At 41.9% G+C, this 22,630-nt stretch overlaps 1 protein-coding gene across 4 annotated transcripts in view; it reads left to right on the forward strand.

Moving 5' to 3' along the window:
- Positions 1–22,630, forward strand: part of RAPGEF4 (Rap guanine nucleotide exchange factor 4) — a 273,452-nt gene that overhangs the window by 38,266 nt on the left and 212,556 nt on the right. For all 4 annotated transcript variants that reach the window (XR_008961468.1, XM_026492545.4, XM_057318641.1 and 1 more), the window contains exons 2-3: positions 5,537–5,679; positions 8,925–9,013. Coding sequence is in view for 3 of the 4 variants with exons in the window: in XM_026492545.4 (XP_026348330.2) it covers positions 5,537–5,679; positions 8,925–9,013 (232 nt within the window). In the remaining variant the exon portion in view is untranslated. The remainder of the gene's footprint in view (positions 1–5,536; positions 5,680–8,924; positions 9,014–22,630) is intronic.

A 22,630-nucleotide genomic window follows, 5' to 3' on the forward strand; every position in this document is an offset into this window, starting at 1 on the left:
TGAATCCTCTGCTCAGGGTCTTAAAGGCTGAAATCAAGCTGCTAACTGGATGGTGTTCTTTTCTGGGGCTTGGGGACATCTTTTACGTGCACATATTGTTGGTAGAATTCAGTTCCTCTCAGCTGTAGTATGGAGGTCCCTGTTTTCTTGCTGGCTGCCAGCCAGGGGCCTCCCATATTCCTCACCTTGCTGCCCTCCTCCAACATGGCAGCTTCCTTCCTCAAGGCCGCCAGCAAAAGAAGCTCCCACTTCTTCTACCCTCTTTCAAATGATCCACTTGATTATGTCAGGCCCACTTGGGGAAAATCTCCCTTTTGATTAAGTTGAAGTCAACTGATTAGAGACCTTCATTATATCTGCAGAATCTCTTTACCTTTGCCATATATCATAACATAATTGTGGGAGTGATAGCTTTACACTTTTGCCATGCTCTGTTGACCAAAAGCAAATTACAGCACCTGCCCACCCTCAGGGGGATTGTACAAGGATGTGGGTCATTGAGGGTCACCCTATGTTCCTGCCTACCACAGTGTCTTCTTTTGTAAATTATTCTGTTATTTGAGCATATTTTAAAAGTGAGGTATTTTTTTTTTATTTTTAAAGATTTTAAAAAATGGGCCCTGGGTAAGGAAAAGAACTTCTTTGAACTTGGAGCTGTTACTTATTTCTACTTGGGGGACCAGCTGTACACAGTTATTAAGGGAATGGAAAGGATCCTAGAGGGTGTTATAATTAGAGAAGCCCATATCATCATTTTGAAACTGCAAGAGCTTCCTAACTGGTCTCTTACCTGCGGTCTTGACTCCCTCACATCTGCCTGGACTTGCCAAGGTGATCTTTTCTTTTCTTTTTTTTTTTTTTTTAAAGATTTTATTTATCTATTTGACAGAGATAGACAGCCAGCGAGAGAGGGAACACAAGCAGGGGGAGTGGGAGAGAAAGAAGCAGGCTCATAGTGGAGGAGCCTGATGTGGGGCTCGATCCCAGAACGCCGGGATCACGCCCTGAGCCGAAGGCAGACGCTTAACCACTGTGCCACCCAGGCGCCCCCAAGGTGATCTTTTCAATGCACATCCAACCCTTCTTAAAATACTTGTGCTGGCTCCTAGATGGAACCAAGCTCTCCGTCTCTGCCATGCTGTTCAGCTTCATGTCCCAACACAAGCTTCATGTGCCCTTCATTCACACGCAACTGAGGCAGTGGCAGGAGAGGCTGAGAGGAGGGGATGGATTTGAAAGGCATTGAGTAGGTAGAATTACCTGGATGTGGTGAGGGTGAGGGTGAGGCTGCTCCATGCATGCAAATAGGAGTGCAGGTGCAGTAGCAAATGTAGGAGGGAAGAAGAGTTAGTTTGAGGTCGCCCTAGAACATCATCACACACCAAGGACTTGTTGCAGGCATGGCCTTCTACTGAGGACTGTGGGATCTATAAAAGAAGTGCCAGGATGACCTCTACAGAAATGAGAATCCATGTGGCATTAGGAAATTATGGATTCACAAGAGAAGAGGGTCAACAGAAGGATTTCCACCAGTGGTAGATAACAGAAGTGGGATAGTAAAGATGTTAGTTCATAGCTGAATGCAGTTTTCCGTACTCAAGGAAGTACCCAGTAAAAGCAATGACAGATAAAACATTGCTTTTCATTGTTTCTGAGGCTTAAATGCGTTAACAGTGGGCAACATTTTAGGACCTGATTTGGGGATGCCTAAAGAACATATCAGGAAGAAAGGTTTCAGAGTTGTCCTGGTTATCTCAAATTAACTTTGTCTTTTCAAGTGTCTTTGGTCACTTGGCCTTACACAATCTGGTTACGAATCTTAAAGTTCTTTGTGCTTGTTTTGGACTGCATGGAAGTACATAAGCTTTTCTTCTGCTGCTTTCTATTTCTTCTGGAGGATGTTGGCCCAAAAATGTTTAAGCTGTCCTGGTCTGCCTTCCTGAGATGGGACACACTCTAGGGAGAATGCACAAAATGGGATGCTGCTTTTCTTCACGGAATATGGATTCTAATCTCCACTTACCTTTTTTCCTCTGTAACTAAGTAGAATCCATCATATCAATGCCCAGTCAATTTCTGGTTCTTGATTCCTCCCATGGTCGTTTGAATGCTGTCATTGCTTTGGGCCTGCAGACTAGTGCCAGCGCTGCTGTGGCAGCAGCCTGTGGAGTTCACACGGCTGCTTGCTGTGGCTGGGTGTGACTCCCTGCTGGTGCCAACATTGCTTCCCATGAAGTGTGCCCTGCTGGCATGACTCCTCACCAGGGGTCGCCTCTGCCGGTTGCTGTTGCCCTCACTGCCTGTGAAATGCGTTCTCACTGGGCACACAAGGACACTTGCTGAAGGTCTTTTGTTCCCCTTGATTAACTGCTGAAGTTCTAGCTGCTGTTTCAAAGCCCCTTCCCTTTAGGAACATACCTTCTGGTAGGGAGTTGATAAAAGCCCTCACAAAGGGCCAATAGGCGGAAGGAGGCACTGGTCCTGATGTGCTATACCTTCCCTGGTGAAGCCTGCAAACCTCCCAGCTCTTTTGAGAACTTGGTTATCTTATAAACTGGACACTAATGCATGAGGATTTCCCCTCCTCCTCCCTGGGAAGCAGGGTCCAAGTCCTTTCTGGAGGTTACTGGGAAGCTAGTTTGTGGGCATACTCTTTGAATCTAGTTTTCTGGGGCCTGAAAGTGTCATTGAGGGTAGGTGAAAAGCCTCTTAAGTAAGCTTTCATGAGTTTAGGTCTTCCCCGTAGTGACAGGTCATCTGCTCATGTCCTCCAGAAATGGTCATCTCTCATGGTGGGATCTGTACTTTCTCCTACAATGTCCTGAGTTCCTTGGAGCTCTGGCACATCCAGTCCTGACCTCTGTGTTAGTCTAGGTGATGCTAAGTGATGCTGTGGTAAAAATCCTCCAACCCTACACACACACACACACACACACACACCCCAAATCTTAGTAGCTTCGCACAATGGAGTTTTATTTGTTACTTGCACAGTCTCCATCTTGTGGCTAAAGCATCTGAAACACATATCTTCTGTATTAATTTCCTAGGACTCTCAAACAACATACCATAAACTAGGTGGGTTTAAAAAATAGAAATATATTCTCTCACAGTTTTGGAAACCGGAAGTCCAAAATCAAGGTGTCATCAGGGCCATGTTTTGAAGGCTCTAGAGGAGGACCCTTCCTTGCTTCCTTCTCACTTCTGGTAGTTGCCATCAGTTCTTGGGGTCCCTTGGCTTACAGATTATATAATCAATCTCTGCCTCTACCTTCACATAGGCATCTTCCCCATGTCTCTCTGTGTTAATTTCCTTCTTTTTATAAGAACACCAGTCTTTAGATTATGGCTTACCCATGGGTATCAGATGTTAGGACTTTCAACATATTTTATGAGGAGGACACAATTCAACCCATAACACTACAGAGTTATGGCTGAGGAAAAGAAAGAAGACATCCCATGGCTCTTAACAGTCTCATCTCAGAAGTGACACATGCTAGTTTTGTTCACGGTCCACTAGCCACAGCATGGCTCCAACATAACTGCAAGGGAAGATGGTAAATTCAGGGAAGCACATGGGTATTTAGTGAGAATTACTGTCTCAGTCACCAGCTCATTTCTTCTGATCCCAGAAGTCTCCGGAGCATATGTGAGGCTGGATAGTTTCTGTGTAATGTGAAATATCTATCAAGGAACACCATATGATCCTGCAAAGCATATTGAAGGAATAGACTTGGAAAACTGAGCAAAGGGAGGGAAGGAAACAGTTTATATAATCTGCAAAAGTATCCCATATTTGTTTGGTTCTTCGGTTCATCTTAATCCAGAGAATACAAAATGGTGGGCAGCAAGTTGAATCTAGTCCACAGATGTTATTTGTGTGAACCACACAATGTTTAAGAAATGTGAACAAAGATCTAGATATCTTTCCTTGAACGATTGGAAGATATGACAACATGTGGGCCCATGTTTCCACAGAAAACCAGTAATAAGGAAAACAGCCAAAGAAGGCCTGCTCCTTTTAGACAGTCCCATCTTTGCAGTTGACTCTGCTCCCCACCATTCCCTCTATCATTGCCCACATCGAGGCTCAGTATCAGTTCTTATTCGTCTTTGTACTTTCACCATTGTTTTCATGTAGGAAAGATTTTTGCCCCCTTATATTTGACTCTTTTTACCCACTTGATTTATCTGATTGGCCACTTCAAGCATTTGTGTTTGTGACTTCAATTTTAAGTAAAACCTAAATTTTCATGTATCTTATCACACCCTGGTGCTTCTAAAGGATTAAGCAATACCCAAAAGCTTGAACTCTGCTTGAACTCATGACTTGGAGGCTGATTCCTGCTTTAGCCATCTGCAAAGGAAACACTCCTCCTATGTTTTCTTCACTCTCTCCACTACTGTGGTAACCCAACACCCTGACACTGACCTGTGGGTTTTCCACACCAAACAATTCTGAGACACCGTCTGGGTCTCCTACAGTTCAATTCAATTCAATTCAATTCAATTCAATTCTGACACTGTCTACCTAGAGATAGCATCAGATCCCACAGGTTATGGGCTCAGTCCCAGAAGACTGCCCCATTGTACACACCTCAGATGCCAAACACAAGTTCAGGCTGTCACCAGTGGGCTATAAACCGAAGAGGTTCCTACCACCTCCTTCTCAGGTTTGATTAATTTGCTAGAGTGGCTCACAGAACCCAGGAAAACAGTTTACTTACTAGATTGCTGTTTTGTGAGTTTTTTTTTTTTTTATAAAAGGATATAATTTAGGAACAGCCAGACAGAAGAGATGCATAGGGGAAGGTATGGGATGGAGCACAGAGCTTCCATGCTCTTTCTGAGCATGCCATGCTCCCCAAATCTTCACATGTTCACCAACCTGGAAGTTCTCTGAATCCCACAGTTCAGGAATTTTTATGGAGGCTTCATTATGTAGGCATGGTTGATTAAATCATGGGACTTCAGTGATTGACTCAATCTCCAGACTTCTCCCGAGAGGTTAGGAAGTGGGGCTGAAATTTCCAACCCTCTAATCACATGGTTGGTTCCCTTGGCAACCAGCCTCCATCCTTAGGTTACCTAGGGGTTTTCCACAAGTTACCTTAGTAACATAAATGCAGTTGTAAAGAGAGGGTCTTGGTATGAATAGCAAGACACGCATTTTACCTTTATGTCTCTGAAACACTTCAGGAACTAAGGACAAAAGATCAACTATTGTAACAAAAGATGCCCCTATGGCTTTTATATAGGAAATCACAAGAATTTTAGGAGCTGTGTGTCAGGAACAGTGGATAAAGATCAAATACGCATTCCTTACTATAAATCAGAGTATCACACCATCTGCAATAGTTGTGACTTAAGATGAATGGTTGACAAAAGCCTGGAAATACTTGTGATGGGGATAGGTATATAAATGTTTGCATTTACAGTTGGGATGGTTGCATAAATTTGAATATAATTAACATAATGCATGTTGACTGAAGTAAATCCTTATTGATACAGCTTTTTGTGCCTTTTCTCCCTTTTATAGACCATTGGAACGATCCAGTGAAGATGTGGATATAATCTTCACAAGGCTGAAAGAAGTTAAAGCTTTTGAGAAATTTCACCCAAATCTCCTTCATCAGATTTGTTTATGTGGTTATTATGAGAACCTGGAAAAAGGAATAACATGTAAGAAATGCAACTTCAGTGGTGTATTTTCATGTATGGTTTGTGATCATTTGTAGTTATCCCATGGGGACAGATAGTACATGGAGTATTTATGTGCCAAATACTTGAGCTTCACCCAAAGGTATTAGATTGACATTTCCCTTTACTTTGTTTATTCAGTTCTGTGTAGGCATTTCCTTGACTTTGTTCACAGCATGGAAATGTTCTTCCAGTGTAGCCTGGAAGGTGGAACTGGAAAGATGTACTGACTTGTATACTCAGCTAAATCCTTAGAAACTCAAATAGTTATTTTCTTTACCCCAAGAAATATGTAAGTCAGTAGGATATTAAAGATAAAAGGACTCTTAATGAATGTTAATAGTAATGTTTTGAATCAACCTGAGTGACATCTATTTCAGGTGTGACTAAGGGGCAGGGAAAGAAAACAAGAGGGTGACAGCTGCATTAAAAAAATGTATTTTCTCATTAAAAAATAATGCTTTTCCATCTGTTGGGATACTTTTATGATGCAGTAACAGATAGCTCCCATCCAACTGGCTTGAATATCAATTACTCCTACAAGGAGGGAAAAATTAGTTACTCATATTCAAGAAGTCTTTTTTTTATTATTAAAATCTTTTTTTAATTAAAAAAATTTTTTTAAATTTTTTAATTTTTTTGTAATTTTTATTTTGTTATATTAGTCACCATACAGTACATTCCCAGTTTTTGATGCAATGTTCCATGATTCATTATTTGCATATAACACCCAGTGCACCATGCAATATGTGCTCATATTCAGGAAGTCTTGAGATAGGATGGCTTCAGAGTTAGTTAATTAAGTGACTTAAAGACATTACTAAGGTCACATGTCTCTCCCATTTTGTTTTTGTATATGTTTTGCTCTGCATCCTCAAGTGTTGGCTTTTGTTCTCAGATTTGACCCAAGTGATTCTAAGACTGCTATAGCAATTAGAGGCATTACATGTGTTGGGAGGGGAAAACTCCCCCCGCACCCCCTGTGGTTCTTTTTAGCTGGGCTAATAAATTGACATAAGACAGATTAACGGGAGAAAAAAAATTAAATTTCATACATTACAGTGGTCTCAGATATGGGACCTAAGAAATGACCAAGGCAGGCTGTTTATATACTTTTTAGATAAAGAAACAATATGTTTGTGGAAAACCAACAAGACAAAGAAACTTAGACTTGGGTACTAATTAGTGAAGAAACTAAGCAGAGTTTGTTTATATAGCCTTCTCGGCCCTGAATTCTCTATGTCTGGTGATAATGATGTCTATCTCATGGTGCAGGAAGGGTTCCTTTCACATGGGAGACTTACTTCCTGCTTTCCAGAGGACAGAGAGGCGGGTCAGAGTATCTTTGCACCTGCTGTTTCTCAAGTAACTTTGATTCAACATAATCAATATGCCACTTTGGCATATTTTGGAGTAACCTGCCCTGAGCCCCATCACATGACAACACAAAGATATCCTGTCGAAGGACTATTTCTTCTTGTGTCTATTTTCAGCAGTCCTCCAGTAGAGCTCCTGTTTCATTGGCCAGAATTGCATCATATACTGGCATCTAAACCAGTCACTGTCAAAGATAATGGGATCACCATGATTGGTTTGGAGCGATCATGATTACAGCACTGGAGCTAGGGAAGAAAGTCTATGCTCTGAGCTTTAGTCCTGTGGAGGAGGGTGGAAACTTGTATAAAATCTGTGTTAACTTAGATAAGAGGAGGCGGGTGTATGATTCTGAGTGGGAGACCAACAGGGTCTGTCAAACATAAGTGTAGAAAATTTGGAAGACAAGCAAAATAAAAATCGTGTAGAATCCCCAAATGCAGAAATTGCTATCAACACTTCGTGTCCTTTGAAATGTCTTCCTACACGTGTACACGCAAACATAGTCATACTTACATTTAAAAAGTCATCCATACATATTGTTTTCAAACCAATATATTTTCTTTCTTACTGATACCAGAAACATTGTTCTTTTGGGGATGAGACTCTATTTTCTGTTTCTTAAGGCCATTTTCAAAATGAATCTTCTATGATTCATTTTGTAATGTAAAATTGATTGGCAGGTGATGATGTCTTTTGGGGCCAAGAAGTTCATGAAAGGCAAAACCCTAGCTCTAAACTAAGTCACTTACAAAAGCTGGGAATAGCAGAGTTACTGGAGAGGCCAGCTATAAACTCATCAGTCTCTCCTCTTCAGCTTATTACTGCACCTGTGTAGGATGCCATTGTCGTGCTTGTCTTTCCACAGCATGTCTTGGGGAGTTTAGAGCAGCTTGTCGTCATTATTGTGGCTCCTAGAAGCTCGCTCTTATGCAGGGAGCACTAGCCCTGCCAGAATTCAACTGTCCCACTGAGTTGTCATGTGATTTTATACTGAGTCACTTGACCTCTGACTCTAATTGTGAAAAGAATTTTAAAATATTAGATCATTCAATCTAGTTATTTAGCCAGGGTATTTAAAAGGATAGTTGGATTTGTATGAGATTTTTGAGCCAGTGTTTCAGAATGATTTTCCAAAGTACTGGTCTTATCATGATATGAGAACTAGGGTTCTATCTAAATATCTAAATATTTTCTCTCTGAGGTTACAAAAGTAAAAGCAAAATCAGGTTCAGAAATTTCTGATGACAGTCATTTCCAAAGACTAGTTAACTCTTAATGCCTAAAAGCAATGAATTTATAAAACAAATAAGAAAATGGAAAGTGATAATACTAGTTAAAATTTTTATAGCAGATTTTATTTTTCTTACTCATCTATGTTCCTTAAAAGGGAACATTCTATTCTAAGAATACATTGCTTTTAATATAAGTAGATTTAGGAAATTGGGGTGGTAGACTAGAATTTTGTTGAATCAAATAACCTTGTTAATATGTACCCCATCTAGAGTAATTATTTTCTAAGAATCACAATACTATGAAATGTATTTAAAATAAATTACATAAAACATCAGTGAATTCTTAAATTCAAAAGATCTCATAGCATTTAGGGTTATCATCCCTTATTACTACTCTGTATGTAAGAGTTCCCTTTAAATAGAGTTCCGCTTCATAGAGTAAATAGGATATAGCTTTGTTGACAGATGGGGAAAAGAGAAATACATCATGCTTTTATGGAAACAGATAGAGGCGAGGTGGAAAGCTTTGCTAGATCCAAGTCATGCTTATAATGACCCGTGGTCATATGGTAAAACCAACTTATATTTGATATATTTACCTTACTGTTTCTTTTTCAGTATTTCGCCAGGGTGATATCGGAACAAACTGGTATGCTGTTCTGGCAGGGTCTTTGGATGTCAAAGTGTCTGAGACCAGCAGTCACCAGGTAAGATATCGTATTCTTTTTTTAAGTAGGATTTATAACTATTATTTTTAAAGCCACATTAGGTCTATATCTTTTATGCCATCAAAATTACATTTTCAGACTCCTTTCCTCTTTCCATAGGAAGGAGTTTGACAAGTGTTCATTGAATTCTTGTATTAAGTTATTCAACAAACATACGCCCGGCATGTCTTCCGTGGTTTGAGTATGGTGACAGGTGTTGGAACATGAAGTGTGGGAACACAGTGCCCCCTCCCAGGAGCTTGCTATCTCTTGGGAAACGCAAACAATTCAACTGCAATTTGATAAATTGCTGTCATGTAAATTGAAATGTGAACAAAGGGGATAGAAAATCAAGTTTTTTTAGGTTTCTCCTCAGATCCTTCTCCATCTGGTACCCTGACTTTTCTTTGTTGTAGAAGTGGTCCCCTCATCAGCCTTGTAGGCACTGCAGTGATGCGGGCAAAGTGTGGTTGATGCAGCCTCCCTATAAGTCTCTCTCTCTCACGGTTTCTCTGCCTCATCTTCTCAAATATGGAAGGGCCAGTAATATATTTTCCTTCTAAAGTATGGAACTTGCTTGCTTGATCTTCATTAGTGACCTCGGAGGAGCTTAGCATCCTGGTAGATAAAACTCATTTTGTCTCCTTTCCCCCGCCAACGGTATTTGTGAATATTTAAAATTGGACCCAGACTCTCCTTTCACATCTGCAGTGACCCTTGTTCATCCTTATTCCATGGGCCCCAAATGTACAGAACTTCCCTGTTTGGCCCCAAGAACCTCGAATCTCAAAAAGACAGCCCCTAAACGCCACCCTCAAGTCTCAGTATGAAAATGGCCCAGGTTTTCTATCTGCATATTCAGGATTAATATAAAAACTGCAGGAAGGGAATTGGCTAATTGTAACATCAGAAAGAATTATCAAGAAAAATTTATAAATCAGTTAAAGAGACAAAGCCTACAGCCAAATACCATGTTTAAGACAGTGCTTCTGAGCCTTTTCCATATGTAACACACTTCCAATGTGAGAAACATTTATGGTGCCCTAAATTTGAGATTTAAATTTTGTAGGAACATGTGTGCATATTGGAGTTATGGGAAGCCATCCATCTAAAAATGGAAAAGTATCCTAAAGATTGTTGCTAAAGTGGGCGTTTGGAGTTTGGAATATAGTTGCCAGTGTTATTCCCGTTGTTGTGGATGGTTAGTCTCAGGCCCGTGCCTAAGTGCTGCTTAACCCATGGATACTTTTTCTGTGGATCATTGCATAGAAAGTTCCATTAAAAACTGCCTAGGACCTGTGCCTTTCAATCTTGTTGGGACTATCCCTCTTCCCCTCTCTCACAGAGCCGGTTTTCTCCTGGAGTTCAGAGGGCCAAGGTGAGAGGTGAGGTTTTTATTCTTGTAAGCTGCCTCAGTTTCTCAGTGGAACTGAGAACAAGCTAGCATTTCTTGGATAGTGCCATGTGCAAGGTGGTGTTCTAAGCACCTAACAGGTATTTATTTACTCCTTTATTCCTCACGACAACCCTACAGGGTAGGTCATATTACTGTTCTTGTTTTACAGATAAGGAAGTGAGGCCCTGACTGGTTAAATAACTTGCCCCAGGTAACAGCCTAGAAATTAGGGGAACCAAGATTCAAGCCAAAGAAGTCAGTTGCCTGAACATAGGCTCTTAGGCACTGCTCTGTGCTTTTGACTCAAAAGAAGTGTGATGACTCCAGCACCTTCCCCTCTCTCTGTTAGTCATCATCTTTTCAGATTTCCCCATGTCTCTTACCTCTGCACACCTTCCACCGGCAGCCTGCTGTTCTGGTGGGGACCCTCGGGCTCCTTGCTCAGAGCTGTTCCTGATCCTCGCTGTAACCAGGTCTCACCTGTGTGGAGGTGTGGAGGGGACAGGGCCTAGTAGAGGATGGGTCTCCTCACTCCTCCAGGTGGTCCTAAATGGGTGATGATGGAGAGAGGGGAGGAACTGAAGAAGGAAGGTGAGGATAGAGAGCAAAGGCGAGAAAGTTAAGAATTAAGGGGGAGAAAGGTGAGAAGGGAAGGAAAACACAGGGAGGAAAGAGAAGAAGAAGAAAGAACAGATGTACCTAAAGGATGAGAAATAACATCTGCTGAGACATCAAATGTTCAAAGCTGGCATGAGATTGTGATGGTTTAAAATAGGATTTGGCCAGAGGCTCCTGGAATATTGCCCTGGACCAATTCTCTCTAACCACGGGGTCCTAGCAAAGAATAGCTGCGTAACACTTTGTTATTAGCTGTGGGGTTTTTAAAATCTTAACAAACCTCTAACTTCTGCTGTGGTTTTGACCTCAAACACATGCTGAGGACTTTCCTAAGCTGGGCTTGGTCTTATCTTAAGTTGTTAGGAAGTTTAGCTTTATACCAAAGCTGGCTTACTGTCTCCTCTTTGTGTGTCACCCGACATTGTCCAACCAGAGTTTTCTGGACTGATTTATATCATCAAGCTATATGGAAGAGAAAGCTCATTGACTTCTACATCCTCCAACCCTCCAGAGAGGAGTCTGAGAAACACAGAGGGCCCAGCCTTCCAGCCAGCTCAGACAGTCACCCACACGACATGGTTGCCACTCCATGGGAGGAAGAAGCTAAAGAGAATGAGCAAGATGGCTGAATTCCTCCCATGGCAAGTTGTTTGACAGTGAGAAACAAAAAAAGCCATTTCTACCTGTGCTGGCCTTGTAATGGGCTCTGGTCTCTGCCGACTAGTGATGTGGCCAAATCAGAGTGATGAGTTAGCCCATCAGAATAGTACTGTCTCTAGGTCAGAGTTCTCCAGAGAAATAGGACAAATAGGAGATAGGCAGACAGATATTTATTTTAAGGAATTGACTTATGTGATTGTGGGGACTGGTAGGTTTGAAATCTGTATGGTGAGCCAGCAGGGTGAAGATCAGGCGAAACTTGATGCTGCAGCCTTGAGTCTGGAAGCTGGAAACCCAGGCAGAATTCCCGTGTTGCAGTCTGGAAGCAGAATTCCACCTTCTTTGGGAAACCTCAAGGGAAACATGTTTGCTCTTAAATAAGTCCCTCGATTGATTGGATGAAACAGACCCACATTATGGAGGATAATCTACTTTGTTTAAAGTCTACTGACTGTAAATGTTAAACAGTATCTTTAGATTACAACCAAATGTAGGCTAATGTTTGACTAAACAACTGGTTACCCTAGTTAAGCCAAGTTGACGCATAAAATTAACCATCAGCCACCCCAATGGGGAGTGAAATGAGCTTGGGCCATGGAGGAGAAGCAAGGGAAGGCCTACAATTGCTACCCTAGAGACCGGCAGCAGCTTTGCTAAGTGCCTTCGTTGTAGCTTGCTTGCTGGGGATTCTGTGAGCATCATCTTTAGGCATTCATGCCCTATTTTACAACGGGCCGTGAAAACAAGGCTCGGCGACATCAGGTGTAACTTTCCCTGGGCCACACAAATGTACGTGGCCAAATGCGCATTTGAATTCAGGTCTGACATATTCCAAATTTCTTGTTCTTCCTGCTGCTCACACAGGAAAAATGGTAAGCAGAGCAGGAAAAGAAAAAGAAGAAAAGTTAAATGAGACTAAGAGCAAATTAAGGAAAGAGAAAAGAGGTAACAGCACAGAAGAGTGAGATCTTTAGAAGTGAGTAGGGCTGTTGCTAGCCTGCCCCTCCATTTTCATTCAAGTCTGTCCCTGTTCTGTGTGCCTTTCTTCTCATCTGAGAGTCAGAAGTCAGAGATGGTAGTGATAAATTCCCAAGCTTATCTCTGAGTGTCAGAGATACCTTCTAACATCCTCAGTGGGGGGTTAGCTGAGCCAGAATGGTGGGATAGGAGCAGACATAGATCATGGTAATGAGCGCCCACTACAGGCAGCTGTGTGAAAAACTCTTAATGCATTATTTCATTGGCTACTCAACTACAGGGCCCTTCCCCGTTTAGTGCTATTATTAGTGTCATTTTACAGGTAGATGCTAAATAAAGATCACACAGCCATTAGGTTTAAGAGCCAGTTCTTTGCGATTCTGGGGCTCAAGTTCTTGACCATTATGGTTGTACAGGTGCCAACCAGAAGTAATAATGAATGTGGGAGGAGCTTTTCCCCTGGAGCTCCCGCAACCACCTGCCTGATTCCAGCTCAGAGCTCCCCACCTCTCACCTCCAAGCCCGTCTTGCAGGTGTTTGCTCCACCTCAGACAAGCTCCGCTGGGCTGCCCCTGGGGTGTGGGGCCCTCTTTACGCCACTTCTTAGATCATCAGTTAAATGAACATGGCCCATCTCTTCAAAAAGGTTTCTAGGTTAGAGGGTGGGATAGATACGTATGGGTGTTAAGGGAGGGAGATTAAGGCCCTATGTACAAGGTGGGGGTGACAGGATTGGAGTTTGTGTTGATGGGAGGTATGGGGGCGGATGGGAGGTGGGGATCCTGACTCAGAGGAAGAGGTAGGTGGTGATGCCAGTAATTGAAATAAGGAGCACATAAAAAAGAAAACCCTTCACAGATTCTGATATAGTATTTTTATGTCATACATTTATCAGGCATTATTGATTTAATGGAATTTTTTTCTAAACAAAATCACCCTATTTCTTTTATATGGTGATAGGAAGATATAATTACACATAAATTTGAAGAATACAAAGAGCATAAATATTTTGTCTCATAAATTTGTATTACCTTTCTGCCTGTTTTAATATAATACTACTTTTTCTCCCTTTATATCATTCCCTTTACTTTTTTTGCTCACTAGGTTAAGAAAACACAGCTTCTTGCCTTTTTATGATTGGTTTGCCAGATTCTTCTTGAATTCTTTGGACTTTAGGTTTAGGGTCACGCTGACTTCTCATTGGTGACATGCTAGGGGCATAGTAGTAGTGACTCTCATCATTTAGAAAGCATTTCCCTTACATTGTTTTGTTTGAACCACCCTAGTAGGCAGACTCAACTGTGTTGCATCTTACTCAAGTCCCGGGTGAATGAGCGGTCTGCTCAAGATGACACAGTGGTGACCCACAGAGCTGGAAATCACCATGACTTCCTTACCTAGTCCAGTGCCCTGCTCTTGCCATCCTTAACTGTAGCCAGCATGTGTGGCCGTTTGCCTGGGTGTTTGTAAGGGGTCTTCAAAGGGCACCTGCTCCTGAGAGCCTCTAATGTCCTGAGTGGTGGTGGTGTACAGATCCTTCTTTGCCCCCTTGGATCACTGGTGCCTAAGATTCTGACAAAGGAAACTGTTGATTCCACATTTGGGAAAAGTATTAAAATATAAACACTCCACTGAGTGGTGATATAAACTTCAGGCCCTTTCCTGGGAGACAAAAAGCCATTGGACTGTGGGGAGCGAGGATGGCTCACCTCCCAGTTTTGCTTGGAGCTGGCCCACCCGGTCAGTTTAGAAACCACAAGTCTGCCGGCTGGGAAGGCATGACCTAGCAGACAGACTCTGTCTCACCCTGTGGGTCTGCTCCTGACTCAGGACATATCAGACAGTGGTATAAAATCCTACTGAGTGCTGGTTGGAACCAACTTCTCTCCCTCTCACACACGCCTTTCCAGGCAGAGCCCCAAGCCCACACTGTCCTGCTTCCCTATTTTCCCTTCGGTTGAGTCCTCCCCAGTCTGAGGTTCAAGTGTGGACTGGAGGGGAGAGACAAGTCTCTGGATGAATAATGGGCCCTACCTCTCGGAGACCTTCCCTGAGGAGCTGGTGCTACATTGCTTTCGTTTCTTTAGCTATCCTTGAAACTGTGTGTGTGCTGAGAATTCTGGGAAATACATAGACTATTCTTTTCCTGTTATTTTGATGAAATTTTAGAGACCTCTATCCTTAGAAATATCTTCCTATAAATTATATTGCTTCCACTACTCCATAAACAAAACCTACTTCCAAAACACTTGTACCCCATGTGTATAATTGTAGTTGTCAGAGGCACCTCTTCCGACTTTCCAGGCACTTTTTCTGCCTTGGCCATTCTTTGTCTTACCCCTTGATGCTCAGAGTGCTCAACAAGGGGACCTGCCCACAGACCCTGCCACCAACCCACATTATCCCAGCTGGCCCATATGCTCATGTAGATTTCCAGTTGGCAGTGCAAATCCTATCAAGGACTAATCCTCCCAGTTCCCAATGATACCTGTCCCCATGCTCAGTCTCTTACCTAAGCCTCACTGGGACACGACTCCTTCAGACGCCCCTAGCTGGACTCTTGTGCTCAAGAACCTGCTTGCCTTGGGTACCTGTTTAACTTAATGGCCTAAAAGTTAGAGATTTTACGTTCCCACTAGAATGAATAATGCTATAGGTGTACTCTTTTCTCATTAATATTTGAATGGATTTAGGGTGAGAAGTGATACACAGTAGGTAGTAGACTTAAAAACAATAAATAGGCAACCATACTCAACTCTGTGTGTGTGTTTCAGAAAGAAAGAGAGATACAGGGTCCTGTTTTTCTCTGCAGATTTTATAAATGAATGACTTTTTTTTTTTTTGGCATGGTGGTAAGTATTTAAATCCTAGGAATATATGAGGTTTAATAATTAATCTTTGCACCCAAAAAGTATATTTTTCCAGTCATGAGAAAGAAGAATTTCTCATGGCTGCTTAGTGACTAGAAGTCCATGCTACAAAATAGAGAATAAGATGGTGTATTAATTCATTAAAGCTTCTACATCTCTGTAACAGATGCTTATTTAAAGTGTGTTTACCTAATGCAACACAATGGTTAAAATCAAACCTCTTTTCAAATCCTCTCTTCTACTTCATTGCTGTGTGACCTTAGGCAAGTTAGATTACCTATAAATTGGGGATAATAATTCCTACCTTAAATGAGTTAAACTCTATAAAGCACTTAATGCAAAGCTTGCCACAGAGCAGGGGTTCTGGTACTTTTTTCTTGTTAATTCCAAGAGGAAAAATTTGTTGCTGAGTGGAGCACTGCCGGTTGCAATGCCTGCAATGTTCTCATTTTATCACAAGAGGGCAGTGCTAGCATAGAGAAAGCAGGAAACGTACGCGGTCTTGGAATGGCAAGGCTTCAACTGTCAATATCGTTCAGCCATTCCGTGAGATCAGAGTCCTGGCTGCTGTTGGCACTTGTATGTTATCCACCCTCTCATCTGTTTCTGTGACATTCTCTGGCAATTTTTAGTCCAGTTTTGGAAAGCAATCTCTCCCTGGTACTTCCCCCAAAGTAAAATGTGCTTTTATGTTCCCTTTCTTTGTCTCTACACCAAAGATGTTTGTCAGTGTTGGATTTTTGTTTATGAAATTTGAAGGACAGGCATGTCTCTCTATCATGTGGCTCTCCCTGTCTTTCTCTTTCTGTCTCAGCCTGTCTGATGCTCTCATTTACTCTCATTTCACCCCATTGTTTTCAGACAGAGAACATTGCTGTCATCAGGGAACATTTTATGAGCACATTTAACGGGTCCGTGCAACATGAAAGCTGCCAGAGCTATCGTGGTTGTTTGTGATCTCCTGCGACTTGTCTGCCCAGGTCATGCCATTGGTTAGGAACCGATTAGTTTATTTAACATCCTGCATGAGGCATCCACACACTGTAGTTAGTTTTGTTGCCATGTAATTCTTTGTTTGGGTGGATGCAGGACTGGCTGTCTGTTTTATTGAGGCTGGCCTCTCTGATTCAGTTATCAGAATGCTAATGCTAGTCCATTCTCATTGAAACTTCTGCAGCCAGCCTGAATGATCTTGTTAAGCTGTGTCTAACACTCAGATGCCAGCGAAGTGCTGTCAAAGTAACAAACCTATCTTTACTATCTGTTAGGAAAAAACACATGTGACTTAGAAGCATTTTGCCTTTGCTCTTGGTAATAAATTCTTTAGACAGCACATACAATTTAATGTCTTAAAAAATTCAGAGATTGGGTACAATTACATTTTTATTTTTCAAAAGGACTTGGAACACTCAGTAAATTCCAGGACTAAATTCAAGCTCACAAAATAAACCCAGGCACTGCCAAACTTAATGGCAAGTACTGCTTATAGTCCTAAAATAAAAATTGTCAAAATATTTGCTTTGTAAGAATTTATGTTTCAGGGTCTACGCACTTTTTAAAGGACCAGTTTGTTCTTTGATGCTAAACCCAACCTGTGGTCAAAACAATAGATATGCTATGAGACAGTTAACTTTTCTTGAGCCATTAATATAGAAATGATTTAAATATGCTTACTAAAAAAAATCTGATTTCCCTTGAAGTTACAGGATAGTTAAGAAAAAATCTTGATGTACTTATCACAGAGAATTCTTATGTCTGTTTTGATGATTGTTAGTTATTTTAAATTTCGTCAGATTGTCTGTAACTAGTGTAAGTTGGATTTCAGCGGGTGTGTATAGATGTTTGCAAGGCACATGTTTATTACCTCAGATATCAGTGATACATAGCCATTGGCTTTCTTAACACCATTCCTATTTTCATAGCGTAGCTATGTTTATAATGCAACAAACAAATAAAATGCTTCATATGAGAACGCCTGCTTTAAGAAGACCTAGTATATCGTAATTCAGATGTACAAAGCAGACAAATTAAGGGGTGATTAGTAGCAGCACAAAAGGATTCTTTGATTTACAGCAGGATTCGTCAGAAGGGTTCCTTTGAATACAAGCTCCCCCAGAGGGCTGAAGTGTTTTGCAGATCATTCAAACCACTTGACATCCAGACTGGGAGACAGAGAAACTTGGAATTTAAGTGTTGAAGAACCATCGTTAATTGAAGATTAACACAAAATGAATGTAGAGATTCCCTGCTCTTTAAATAATAGAAAAGTGTAATTTGCTTTTTAGAAATGTAGTTAACCTATGCATGTATGTCAATATGACTAAGTCAGAAACTATCTTTCCCGTCATGTATGGAGCATGTACTACGTGCTAGGAACCATACCAAGCTCTGTCTACATATTATTTTATTTATACTGAATCCTGCTAATAATCTTATAAGAAAGATTGTGCCCATTTCATAAATGAGGATATTGAGCTTCCTGGGATCATTCTACCCAAAGCTATAAGACTAGGAATTGGCAGAGAAGAGTTTTGAATGTAAGTCCTGGACAGGGCTATGCTTTCCTCACCGCACTGCCTGCACTGGATTTTCTCCACCAGGGACGGAGTGTTCTGACTCAGGGTGCCTCCGAATGTATGTCCTTTGCCCAATGTCCCCTGCCTTCCATCAGGGTGGTTTCATTGACATGTTCGTTAACTTACTTGACACCAACTTTTATGAATGGAGATAACCAAACCCGGCTTATCCCACTGAAACGCATACTGTGCCAAGATAGTGTTCATGGTTTCTGTTGGTGCTTAGCTGGGTAGAGGAGGAGAGCCTGGAAACCGGATGCCACTCATGGTGGAGGTAGGAGCTGTCTCGAGGGCATGTTCAGGCATGCTGGGCAGGACATGGGAGGAGGCTGAACATTGGAGCAGCATGGCCCCCAGGTTAGTAGCGTGAAGGGCTGAGGTCTAACTAGTGGTCACATGATGGGCAGGGAGTCAGGAAGCAGCCCTATGATGGAAGTGGGCAGTGTACTGATGAACAGGCCTAGCCACAGAAGGGTGCTGGAGAGGGACTGGGGCCCAGGGAGGGCTGTCAGAACCAGGTGGTTGGCCATTTTGAAAAGAATTAAGATACCAGGCAGGTTACCAAGGGAGAGCCATAGAAAGACAGAAACTCAGTTTCCCCAACTGAGGTAGGAACTCTGTTATTAGAACTGGGGCACAGGATCAGAGTGAGGAAAAACTGATGATTGTTTACGTTTCTTCTCATAAGAAAGAGGGTCGGTGCCCCAGCCTGTGTTGAATTTGATCTGCTGGGTGAGGGTCAAGCAGACCCCAGTATTGGAATTGGAGTGTTAGAGGGGGAGCAGTGCTATTTTCTATTTTCCTGGAGACTTGGACTTAATTTATATATATAGATTGGCTGATTGAAAAAAAAAAACCTGTGTGGGTTTAATTATTACTTTAATCAATTTTCCTACTGAGCCCTGGCAAGCAGTATTTAAATTTCATATGATAATTGAAGAAGTGATTAAACTGACTAGTTCTAGTCTTAACTCCTCTATTTGCTAGCCCTGCTCCTGGACAGCTTCCTGAACATCTCTGGGCCTGATTTTCTTCAGCCTATGAAATAGCAATGATGTTGCAGGATTGTTTTAATATTACCATCAGTAAGAATATCCACAATTTATTAAGCATTTCTTTTGAGTCAGGCTCTGCGTGAAGCAGTTTAAATAAATTATCTCATTTAACTGTTGTGAGGAATAAATAAGGCATCATAGTCAAGACACCTGGCCCAGTGCATGGCACACGGCACTCCAGTCACACACACGGAGATCCACGTGCGTGCTGACGCACCGGAGAATGTGTGCTGGTAAGGGTACGTGGGTGATTAAGTGTTTTAGAGGATAGGAGAAAGAGTGATCAGGTTGACTGACAGGGGAAAGAGAGTTGCATGAGATGGGAGGAAGAAACCAGATGACATGTCAGTGACATGCCACAGGTCACTTTTTTTGAGCACCCTCACCCCTTTATAGAGTAGAATTGGTCTCAGAGACCCAATATGCCTTATTAACACAAGGAAGTCTTCCCGTGTGTCACCCAAGGGATATTACACTTACTATGTATCTGCTGCAAAGCAGTTAGTGATAAGCTGGGGTCTGTCCCTATTACAGAAGTCCCTTTGAGAATGCGGGTTCAGCCCAGCACCTCCCCAGAGGTCTCAGTGTAACCTAGGACTCACACAGCCATGTCTGGCTAACCCACTCTCTTGTGTTGGGTTTCCCTAGAAGCTGACCTAGACACTAGGATTTAGTTGCAAGTGGTTTTTTTTGAAGATGGCCCCAGGAAGCCTTGTAAGGGCGTGGGGAAGTGAGACAAGGAAGGAGGGAAGCCAATAAAAGTGTGGTGAGAAGATTTCAACTGGGCTCACTCTTTCAGGCAACCGTCTAAGAAACGGTAGGGTTGGGACGCTGGCGTACTTATCTTCCTACTCTCATGCCTCTTTGGTGGAGGTTGCCCCTTACAGGCTTGACTGCCCAGCACCCTGCCCTCGGGTGGAGCAATGCAGACGCCTGAGAGAGGAAGCCACACGTGTGTATGGCAACTGTCCGGAAAGCCATGATGACTTTGGGGATGGGGTGAGGTCAAGAGTGGGGGGCATCTGGCAGGACTCAAGCAGCGTCTGCTACATCCACCTTCTTATGTTGCAGACATTCAAGGTTTTAAACCTGCATTTCATGTTTGAAAATCCTTAAAAATAAATTGCCATTTTATCACAAAGTAGAACATTTCTTTGCTGTGGTTAATATTTTATATTCCCTGAGCAGGTGCTGACCAGTTTCTTCAGCCTCTGTGTCACTGTAAATATTTTCTTGCAGGTGGCCTTTCTGTACCTTCATCTGTGAACAAGCAGAAAATAACAGTCTGAGTAGTTTCTATTAAATAAGTATGGAGACATGAGCAGATCTCTAGAGTTTGTGTAAACTTTAAAGAAACAGTAATATTACATTCAGAAATGGACACTTTCAGCCCCAGGCAAAGGCGTGCGTTGAGCCTATTAAGTGCAGGGGTTCTGGCTTGGAATTCTGATTGTAGGAAGCTGGCCGGATGTTAGTGTGGACCTAAGTAAGAGCGCTTCCATCACACGGACTCACATTCATCCTGCCTTTCAGCATACATACTGCCCAACATATCTTGGTTCTGCTAAGTGAGAGAACACTGGCATGCAGATTTCTCTTTTTGATAATTCTCTCCTTAGCACATTGCAATGCTCTGTCTGGGATTCAAAAAATAGCACTCATGGACTCGAAAGGTAGTTAGTGATTGATCTTTCGAGTGAAAATGTTCTTCTTAGGACATTCTTCTTCCCAGTGCCCAATCCATACTTCCCAAATCCATTCAGATTTTTAAGTGCATTTGTCCTAAAGATACTGAGTCTGCTGAAAGTTAAATTTGAACTTAGAAGCAATACTCCGTTCAGGCGAGATTTTCCAGTCCTAATTTAAAGATCCTATCTTGTGTTTGTGACTCCCTGTCCTTAAACTGAAGAGGATCATGTATGAAGGAGGGATGGAAAGGGCGGATCCCACATTCTGTTCTGGTGGGAGAACGAGGGACGCTGGAAATGAGCCAGGTTCTCAGTCAAAGGGGCAACGCTGGGAGTGTCCCCGTGGAGAAGTCCTGATCTGTGACCTGCACTGACAGTGTTAACGGGACTAATGTTAGCGATGGAAGGCACAGGGAATGTTAAATTCTCCAGGGGAGAGCCAAGAATACTTTCAATCTTTTGTCCATCACAAGAGCGGTTCACTAGCAAGAAGCCGGGCTCATGTGACTTTCACAGCCTACGTCTTTCTTTGTATACCTTTTGGTGACAAACCACATAGTCAGGAATAAGAGGTCCGAGAGGAGAAGACAGTTCAATCCATAAAAAACTACAACTAGCTCGCGAATAACAGATCTTCTTAGTTCCTTTGCATTATACTTTGCGGATAACCTTAGGTATTTAAGCTATGTGGACGGTGGCAGGACTAATATTAATGGTGCATCCCTGTCGAGTTTTAAAATAGAATTTTACACTGGAAAGTACGAATTAGGCAAAACAATCCTGTCTGAAGTGTCCAGATGAGAAAGTAGGCAAGAGGGATTCTCAAGGGAATCTGATAGTCTAGAGAATTTATGGAAGTCTGTGATTTATCATAATCCCTTTTGTGCTTTGACTAGAATTTGACAATTACTCCGAGGTACCTAATTCACTGAATATTGATATTCCGGTTCTGGGGATATTTTTTTGACTGAATTTGTTTGCAACTGCCTCTCTGGAAAATTTATTAACAGGCTATTCTTGCATTTCCCCCAATCTTTCTTTCTTTTCTGAGATGTTATTGATTTTATTTTCCTGAACACAATTTTATATAGTAATATCTAGGCAGAAGCAATTTGCTATGGTTCAAGGAACTGGATTCTTATGGACATTTGTCTTAGTAATGTGATTACAGAGTCACTAACTTGATCTTAATAACATTTGCCTATTATCGTCTATTAGACGCATGAAAGGAAAACTGTGCTTTCTCACTCGGAGGATTACCCTCGTATATTTCCGTTAGTTGAAAATGCCCTGCAAAATTAATGTCTAGGTGACTTTGAGGGGCTATTTGCAGTATTTGAAACTAGTTAGGATTAAATACAAATATCACCAATGTCACATGCAGATTGGAAATTATTTTTTTAGTATACCTTGAGAAACTTTTAAATCATTGATTCACGGCAATTTATAAACTAGTCACACTGCACCTCATCTGAAGCTGTTTTTACTCTGTTGTGGCTGCAGGAGGCAGCACGATACAAAAAGCTTGGAACCTACAGTCAGATGACCGTGGTTAGAATCTGACTGCATCCCATACTGTGTGTTGAACTAGGGCCGTGTTAATCAACCACCAGACCCTCAGTTTCCTCATTTCAAGACGGGCTGACAGGGCAGCATCCCTATTCCAGTAACCTATTGAAAAATCATAACTGCATCCTCTCACTAAAAATCTCTGTTCATTTTCAAAAGATTCCCTCCTTTTTTCTTAAAACAGATAGTAGCCATATAAAAAGATAA

This window comes from Ursus arctos, unplaced genomic scaffold (assembly GCF_023065955.2).
Source record: "Ursus arctos isolate Adak ecotype North America unplaced genomic scaffold, UrsArc2.0 scaffold_1, whole genome shotgun sequence".
Taxonomy (NCBI): Eukaryota; Metazoa; Chordata; class Mammalia; order Carnivora; family Ursidae; genus Ursus; species Ursus arctos.